Source organism: Magnolia sinica, chromosome 1, assembly GCF_029962835.1.
Source record: "Magnolia sinica isolate HGM2019 chromosome 1, MsV1, whole genome shotgun sequence".
NCBI classification, from domain to species: Eukaryota; Viridiplantae; Streptophyta; class Magnoliopsida; order Magnoliales; family Magnoliaceae; genus Magnolia; species Magnolia sinica.
In genome coordinates, this window is record NC_080573.1 from 20,863,685 (window position 1) to 20,873,571 (window position 9,887).

The window sequence follows — 9,887 nt, forward strand, 5'->3', positions numbered from 1 at the left end:
CCATTGTGATGTATTTTAAGGCCCATGGGCTATGGCCCATTGCAATGTACATAAGGCCCGTTAGTGAGGCCCATTAACGCGGCCCATATGATGAATGTAAGGCCCATGTGATACGACCCATTTGATATATTGAAGGCCCAATGGGATGTACCTAAGGTCCATTGCAATGCGTGATCCCAACATGGTTTATGTACTGATGTTTATGTCAGTCGTGCCTTGGGAGCAATGCTGGTTTGACATCCACATTGCAAGTTTAAATGTCGGTTAAACGTCCACATTACGACTCTCCCTAGGGCCCATTGATTGGCATGTACTCGTTGTGTGTAGGCCGTCTAGGCCATTTGCGTTGTAAGGATAATGCATTACTTCATAACATGATTAGTATAGTTTCATAACTCATGATCATACGCATCATATGTATGCTTGATATGAGAAGTGACTGGTCATAGCATATGCCTTCGGGCAGATTGTTTAGGGGCTCCCGGATAGGGGGTGTTGCCCTACATGAGCGCATGATACGCACAGGATTGTTTTATGACTGAATAGTATGATTCATGCATTCGCATTGTGTGATATGGTTACTATGCCCTAGCGACATTAGGGCCGTAGCCTCCACTGACGTATCGTGGTTGGCAGGATTGGATACCGAAAATATTATTCTACATGGGGTGCTATAGATATCCCTGGGTGAAAGTCCCTAAACCCTTATGGTACCAAGAGGTTGCTCCAATGTCTAGACCGAGTGGGTGCATGAGCGCAGAGTGCCAATTACCAGACGGTTGCGCTTTCTACTGTGTCGTGGTCGGTTGGAAGGGGGTGTGGCCTTACCCACCCGAGAGTAAGGGGCAATGCTAGGCTGAGTCTGACCAGCTCGAGGAATGAGTCCGCTATTGACGAGTCGAGCCCGATATTGGCAGGCGGATGGTGAGGTCTTTTCCACTCACCTTATTGCGCGCGATGGGGTGGCAATCTGGCTTGGAGTGTACTAAACCCCGGTGATATTCTAGATTTTTAACTGTATTGATATGTGGACTTAGATGAGGATTTGTATGCTTGAGTTGCATTTCGCATTGCATGGCCTTGGTATGACCGACATCATTCATGCTTTGCACCGCATGGCCTTGGTATGGATATGGTATTCTTGGCTTTCATCAGCATGTTCCGCATTACTCTGATACTGCATAACTACATTACCACCTTCAACACACACTTTCACCACCCTCTAAGCTTTCTATAAGCTTATGCACGACCGTTGCGTGCAGGTGACGTTGGATCGCAGCAGTGCTGAGGCTTGAGCACGTGGCAGATTATTTTGGAGTTTTGTTCATCATAATTATATTTCCCTTTATACTCATTGTACTTGTAAAGTTTTTGATCATAGTGGAAATGTGATGGAGTTTTTGGTTGTTGTTTGTGGGTTATGCCTTTGGTTATGCTTATTATGAATCAAACTGATGTTGAAAATCCTCCTCGTAGTATCCCAGGATCGGAACTTGGCGAATGGGCGCTTGGGGCCGAGAATGGGGTTCTACGGAGGCTGTCGGCGCCGGATTCGGTGATTGAAAATTTTGTGAGCCCGGTTTCCGAGTTTGGGGCGTGACAACACACATATATATAGTTGGTGGGACACATCCATGTGGGACCCACCAAATTCATGTGTTTATCCATGCCGTCCAGTGTCCTTGGACACTGGACGGGCGTGGCTAAAATGGAGTGTGTATATTGACATGGGTGTGTACAAAGAAAAAATATATTTGCTTTTGAGGTGCGCCGCACATGTAGGCCCCACCTTGATGCGGGTACTTAATCCAAGCCGTCCATCCTCTTCCTCAGATTATTTTAGGCGTTGAGCCGAAAAATGAACTTAATCTGGTTTCCTGGCAGGCCATGATATAGAAAACAATGTTCCTACCATTGATACACTCCCTGACGCTCCTGTACATCAAAAACCATCTAATATTGGACTTAATAGGTTTGTATCGAGCCACAGGGACCAATGGCTGGAGTGGATCTTGCTGATGCGGGCCCCATCTACTAAAAACCGTAGAAAAAAAACAACATACAGCAGCAGCTGACGCTGCTGCTGTCAGAGCACACGCAGGCGTTGCCTGCGCTTGGCAGACGGACGACCGGGTTGGGCCTCACGGCCCCAGCTGTGGGCCCCACCATGATGCGTTTCGAACATCAACGTCGTGCATTGGGTGGGCCCTTAGGGCAGTGGCCCCCCTGCCAAAAATCAGCCGTATACGGAACTCAGGTGGCCATACCATCTAAAATCATGTGAAGACATGCCTAAAACATATAAAATCACTTAGTGGGGCCTACCTGAAATTTGGATGCGGCTTAAACTTGGTCTGAACCCTCAGCCAAGTGGGACGCACATAATGGGTGGGCTGGATTTGTGAGCCATATCACGGTGGGCTCCCTGTCCACGTGACCCAATCAACGAATTGGGTGAAAAAAATAATAATAAATAAATAAATATCACGGTGGGCTCCCTGACTGTGTGACCCTATCAACAGGTATGGCAAATAAACATTACGATGGGCCCCAGTCTCACCCCAGGTCCACGTGACCCTATCAACAGGTTGGCTGGAAAATAAACATCACCGTAGGCCCTCTGGTCCACGTGACCTTATGAACAGTTGGATGGCAAATAAACGGTGCAGTGGGCCCAAGGTCCAAGTGACCTTATAAACAGTTTGGATGGCGCATAAACATTATGGTGGGCCCCAAGTTGGATAGAAAATAAACATTTTAGTGGGCCCTAGGTCCTTGTGACCTCATCAGCAAGTTGGGTGGAAAATAAAACAGGTCCTTGTGACCTCATCAGCAGGTTGGGTGGAAAATAAACATTATGGTGGGCCCCACTTATGTATGTATTGTGTCCACATCTTTCATCAGTGTGGACCTCCACCATGAAGTATGTGATTTATCTATGCCTTCCATCCCTATGGGACCTACCGTGATGCATGAGTTTCATCCAAACTGTCCAACCATTTTGGAGATTATTTTAAGGCCATGTGTTGAGGCCCATCTTGGTGTATTTGTGGGCCGTCCATTGAGGCCCACTTTGATTTGTATAAGGCCATCTGTTGAGGCCCATCTTAATGTATTTGTGGCCGCCCACTAAGGCCCACTTGAGATATATGAGTCCATGGTTTGAGGCCCATTTGATGTATTTGGGCCCTTGGGTCGAGGCCCAACAAGATCTATATAAGGCCCATTGCAATGTGTGATTCATGGCAGGCCGTGCCTTGGGAGCAATGATGGTTTGATGTCCACATTGTAAGGATGATGTTGGTTAAATGTCCGCATTGTCACTCTCTCCCTAGGGCCCATTAATAGGCCCATACCTGTAGCACATAGGCCGTCTAGGCCCATCTTCGTTTTGATCAGAGCCCATCACCACATAACATGTATAGTATAGATCTATGATTCATGATCATACGCATCATATGTATGCCTGATATGAGAAGTCACGGATCATAGCATATGCCTTTGGGCAGATCGTTTATGGGCTCCCTGACAGGCGGAGTTGCCCCACATGAGCGCTCGGTATGCGCAGGATTGTTGCATGTCTGATAGTATGATTCATGCACTTGCATTAGTGTGATTGTGATTACTGTATGCCCTAGTGACATCAGGGCCATAGCCTCCACAGACACATCGTGGGTGGCTGGATTGGATACCGAAAATATTGTTACTAAGCATCGGGGCGTCATAGATGTCCCTAGTTGAAAATTCCTAAACCCGATGTACCAGAGGATGACTCCAACGTCGAGACTGAGTGGATATATGAGTGCGCGAGGGCCGAATACCAGGAGGCTACGTGTCCCACTGTGTCGTGGTCGGTTGGAAAGGGGTGTAGCCTTACTCGCCCAAGGGTAGGGGGTAATACTAGGTTGAGTTTGACCAGCTCGTGAATGGGTCCGCTATCGACATGCCGGATAGGTATTGACAGACTATTGGTCAGGCGGATAGTGAGGTTTCTCACGCTCACTTGGACTGTATGGCTAGGAGAGCGGCAGTGCCACTTGGAGTATACTAAACTCCGGTGATTATCCAGAATGAGAACTGTACTGATATATGATGAGGATTGACATGCTTGAGTGGCATCTCGCATCGCATAGCCGTGTTATGGCCGATGGCATTCATATCTTGCATTGCATAGCCTTGGTACGGCTGATTGCATTCATGTATCCATCAACAGGATTCCGCATTACTTTAACCTTGCATTCTGAGCACGCTTATACTGCACACACACTTACACTACCCTCTAAGCTTTCTATAAGCTTATGCAGGATTGATGCATGCAGGTGACGCCAGGACGCAGCCATAACATAGTAGTAGCAAGAGCATGCAGACAAGCTTTTGGAGTTTCTATCTTTTGCATTATCTTGTCTTCCCTTCAGATGCATTGTACTTAAAAGTTTTTTATCATAGTGAATTTTGTGATAGTGTTCTTGTAGTTATTGTTCGTGGGTTATGTTTTTGGTTATGCTCATTATGAATTAAATTGATATTAGAAATCCTCCTTGTAGGATCCCAGGAACGAAACCTGATAAATGAGTGCCGGGAGCCGAGAATGGGGTTCTACGTATGCTGTCGGCACCGGATTCGGCGATTGAAAATTTTGTGAGCCCCGTTTCTGAGTTCGGGGCGTGACATAGGCGGATAAGGATTGGGCAGCACCTTCACTAAGACCTGCACAGAGACTAACAATCATATTAGATAAGGTGTGGGGCCCATAATGATCTGTTTGTTTTATCCTCACTATTAATCTATTTTGACATATTATTTTAGGGCTTGAGCCAAAAAAGGAGACAGGTGGAAGGTTGAAATCGACCACACCACATGAAGCAGTGGGGAATTGAAGCCTACCGTTGGAAACTTCTTATGGTCCACAAAAGTTTTGTATGAATCTGATATTTAGAAAATCAACAAGGTCATACATGTCTATGTAACCTTATCAATAGGTTAGATAGAAATAAGCATCATAATGGGCCGTTGGGAGTTTTGAAGGGTAAGATTTCAATCGCCATTACTACACATGGTGTGGTCCACTTGAGCCTTGGATCTTTCTCCTTTTTGGGCTCAGGCTATAAAGTGATGTATGAAAATAAATGAAGGACATGGATTAAACAAACAAATCACGGTGGCCCCCACCGAGCTCTTAAGATGATCATCTGTCCCTAGCTAGGTCCTGGTGGGGGTAGTACCCAATTTGCACCCGTCACGAGCTCTTGTGTTTGCATGCTCAGCTGAGGTGTCCACATGCTCAACTGGGGTAGATGGGGCCATGGTTTACGATGAAACATTTCATAGAAAAATCAAATAGCTATGTTGAAATAATGATGAATATTTACAATAGTCAAAATATGCCACCAAACACTCTCATTCCGGTATAATTTCACCGACAAGCATAGTTAGATGCAGAAGGTAAATAATGATGACTCATTTGCAGGCATTACCAATTGGAAAAGTAAATCAAACAACACTTTAGTGTAATCATTTACTTTCAGCCCGCTATTTACATTTCACAATGTAATCCGTATCTATAATCAAGTAGTCAGTGATTTTAGCTGTAATTTGAGTCCACACTCGCACGCTAGATTCAGTTCTTTACTTAGAAATGCATTTTCCTCACGACTGATGGTGAAAATCTTTTTCTCATCTCACTTTATCTGTATTAAAAAGTCATTTGGTACAGAAAGCAAAAATGCAACCTATCATAAGAGGACGAACCCAACCTTCTGAATATCGTCTGATCCTATTTACACATTGAGCAAGTCGTTGAATGGGTACCGATTGCATTAGATCTCGATCATACACTAGGAGGTGTTCGATGCATGAACTTAAGTGGAATTATGTGGGATGGAATTGTAATGAAGGTAATAATTATGGATGTCAGGGATTGTAGGTGTATTAGATATAACACACCAAATTTCATTTCCTTGTTTGGAATGTATGTTCTTGCACTATGATACAGGGATATCATGGCGCCATGTTTGGATGGTAGAGAGAGTTTTTGGAAGCAGATTGCATGGCACACCACCGACTTCCGTAGGGTGTTTATGTCACCAACTTCTATGGGTCCACCATGATGTATGTGTTATATCTACACTGTCCACTCATTTGGTGAGAACGGTTTAGGTTACGAGGAAAAAAATGAGGCAGATCCAAAGTTTAAGTGGACCACACCACAATAAACGGTGTGAATAATGATTCATACCGTTGAAGCCTTCATATGGCCAACGGTGATGTTTATTTGTCATCCAACCTGTCCATGAGGTCACGCCGACCTGGATGAAGGAAAAAAACAAATATCAGATTGGTCCAAACCTTCCTCGGGCCTTAAGACGTTTTCAATGGTAAACGTCTAATCCCCATTGCCTTTTCTGGCGTGGCCCACTTGAGCATCAGATCTGTCTCTTTTTTGGGTTAATGCATTAAAATGATGTCGTAAAATGGATAGAATGTGTGGATCACACACATTCATTATGGTGCACACCACTCAAAACATCATAAAGAATTTCTCTCTGCATTTTCTCCTGTGGCTGTGGATGTTGCAAATCCAAAATGTATATGCCATAATCATCTTAAATCATCAACGCATGCCCACATTTTCCAAAGCTGTTCTAACCAAACAGGTTTGTAGGATTAAAATGTGGGATTAAAAAGTCTATCCTATCTAATTCGTTCTAATTGTGTCAAATTCACTCAAGTGTCTGCCTATCTCGTCGCTTGGGTAATCACTCATAATTGGTTTGGATTGAGCCGCAATTTCAATTCCAACGCGCCCGCATACATCCAGCCAAAAACAAAAACCGAACCGCACAACGAATCTGCGCCACTTGTACAGTTCACTAGTGCCTGTGTATTACGTCAAACCCAGGCGTGAGTGTATCATATAACTCGTCTTCTATCCAACCTCCCTCGTCCAATTCCAGTGTAAAAACGCAGTGCGCAATACGCACCCGAGGACCGGAAGAAGCGTGTACGTTATACCAGCAATAGATGGTGGTCCTCCTCTCCTCTCAACATCTGCATCTCCCCTTTTTATCTCCTCCTCCATCCCCTCCGAAGAGATCCAATCATCGAACCTCCATCTCCATGACTTCTTCTTCTTCTTCTTCTTCTTCTCCGTACTCTCACAAGGACACGCGGCGGTCGTCTCTCCTCGAATTCCCCCATCTCTCCCCCTCCCACCGCGAGCTCATGCTCGATCTCATCTCCACCGTCGAGACCCGCCTCGGGCCCCACCTCCTCCCTTCCGCCGTCCCACCAGACGTCGCATACTTCCAGACCGACTCTGGAAATTCCCAAGGTTCCCTCGACATCAGATCCGGCCGGAAGGACTCCAAGGTAAAAAAAAACCCAAATCCCACATCTCGTTAACAAAGATTGCGGATATTATGAAAATCTTGCGATATTATCTCGAGATTTTGATCCAACGAAATTATCGCGGTAATATTGCGAGATTTTCAATGGCAGTTTTCAAATTTTCGCGATTTTAACGGTAAAATGATATAGAAGTTAAATAATTCAGTTCATACCGTTACATTCAATTTTTTAATTTTGTTTAGTAATTTATAGAGAAATGCTCCAGTGCTCTCACTGTACTGTAAGTTATAGTGCTTGTAGTTGCCTAATTTCAGTTAGACAGTCCAATCCATCGATCTGAACCGTCCATTAAGTCCAGAAGATATTTCTCAGCCTGCTACTCAAAAAGCGCGCTCATCGGACGATCCTGTCCATCTTTGATTTGGACTTATTTCCTATAGCCATCCTTTTTCCAGGCCATGGATGGGATGGCTATGATTGCCTAACAAAAGTGATTATTTAGAATCATAAGCAATCCATGATGGTCTCTAACAAATAGATGGATCAAATTTTTTATTGAACCTATTTTTATGTAGATGATCTTGACTGTCCAAATTAATGACCATTGATTGAATGGTTTATACACACACACACACACACACACACACACACACACACACACAGATTGGGGTGATTCTTTCATGGTCAGCCACTAAATATTCGCTGGACCTAATGAACGGTCTGGATCAATGGATTGGGCAGTCGAAGTGCCCCAATGCAACTAAATGCAACTAGGAGCAGACCGGACCAATTAATATTTTTAAATATTTTTTTCAGCTAAAATTTCCAATAATGTCATGAAAAAAACCGTCAGAATCTAAAAATCTTCCTTCCTGTGCTGAGAATTTGTCGAGAACAAGATTTGTAAATATGCATCAGACCAGACGGTAGGTTCTTCCACAAGTAAATCGCATTTGAAGCTTAATTTCATAGACAGATTGATGTCATCAGACCAGAACAATGTGACAGACATCACCAAAATGTGAAAATCTAGTGACATTGTCATGAAAATATCATCGCAAGATTTTCAAAATATCGGCTGCTTTTTTTTTTTTTTTTTTTTAAATTTCATGATTTTATCATGAAGATATCCCAATATTAATGCAGAAAGTTATGTAACATTTTGACTAATTCATTATGTAATTATATGCTTAAAATTTTAAATTATTTATTAGTTTATAATCAATGTTATCATTTTATTTTTAGCACGATTTTCCCAATATTATCCCAAGAAAAAACCTCTTGTTTTGAAAACCTTCTAAGAATTTTCAGTCGCGAGAAATTCCCAAGAACGAGATTTGTCACTATGGACTACTAGCGAGAAATTCTCGATAATGAGATTTGTCACTATGGACCACACCCTAGGTTTTCCATAAATAAATTGCATTTGAATCTCAATTTCATATACAGATCGATTTCATCCTCGGATCTTGGCTCCACTGCTTGCTCCCATCCGGCGCTGCGCTCGACATCGCCACCCTCTTCGCATACCTCAGTCCCAAAACAGATGCCCCACACCTTCTATTGGAATTCATTCAGAGCAGCCCTACATCTCTCATACTCTTCATGGATTTGCTCCCAAGGAAAGACCTTGTACTCCATCCGAATTACCTCGAGACCTTCTACCAGAATACGCAACTGGACGCACAACGGAGTAAGTTATTAGGAGTTCCAAATATAAAAACTTACTTCTCTTCGTCTCTTTACATCCGCAGTGTCTTATCTCCCACTGCCATTGCAATGAGCATAAATTGTGAAGAAGGGAGTGTGGATGAGATAATGCGTGATTATGTTGACAGTGTTGCGAAAGAGTTAGTGAGGATTTGGTTGGATGAATGTGCTGTTGGGGGGAAAGAGATTGAGGAGGATGAGAGGGATGACTTGGTTAGGAGAGATGATCTGCTCAAGAGGAAGACAGTGGAAATTGATCTTGCTTCGAACTTGCCAAGATTGTTTGGTGCAGATGCGGCGGGCCGGATTGTGGATGAGATTCAGAAGGTGTTTGGAATTGATTGAGGCACGGAGCTGGTTTTCAGTCCTCACCTTGTATCAATATACTTCATGGATTCAAGGAAAGTTATAGGTATGTTCCCTCTGTTCATAGCTAGATTTTAAATGAATGTAATTAGCTTTTGGTTGTGTGACAAGCATGGTGTGAAAAAAACAGATCTAATACTCATGCAGTGTGTTGATTCGTGGACACTCCTGAAATTGTACATTTGGCACCCATCAAATCAAATTAGATCATCCAAATTGTGGGACCCACTATAGATAGTTCATCATTCCAAAATGAGGTAGTCGACAATCCTAACCTTTGATCCACAGATACTGGATTGCTGAATTCGGACAAGTAGCTCTTGTTTGCTTCAATGCCAACTATTTAGGTAACCGAATCTTATGGCTCTTTATTTGTGATCCATTTAGGGCCCGTTTGGCCGGGTGGATTGGAAGGGATTAAATTGTATTAGGGTGGATGGCCTGGATTTCTAGGTAATGATGGT

The 9,887-nt window shown here is 43.6% G+C and overlaps 1 protein-coding gene across 1 annotated transcript; it reads left to right on the forward strand.

Annotated features, from left to right (window-relative positions):
• Positions 1-6,904: 6,904 nt before the first annotated feature.
• LOC131242617 (red chlorophyll catabolite reductase) lies at positions 6,905-9,660 on the forward strand. The gene is made up of 2 exons (XM_058241377.1): positions 6,905-7,368; positions 8,797-9,660. The coding sequence occupies exons 1-2, from the start codon at positions 7,021-7,023 to the stop codon at positions 9,400-9,402; spliced, it is 954 nt and encodes a 317-aa protein (XP_058097360.1). The 5' UTR covers positions 6,905-7,020; the 3' UTR covers positions 9,403-9,660.
• Positions 9,661-9,887: the final 227 nt, after the last annotated feature.

Coding starts and splice junctions, on each gene's coding strand:
- LOC131242617 (XM_058241377.1), top strand. CDS start 7,021: ATGGTGGTCCTCCTCTCCTCTCAACATCTGCATCTCCCCTTTTTATCT. Junction 7,369..8,796: donor CCGGCCGGAAGGACTCCAAG/GTAAAAAAAAAC, acceptor TTTCATATACAG/ATCGATTTCATCCTCGGATC.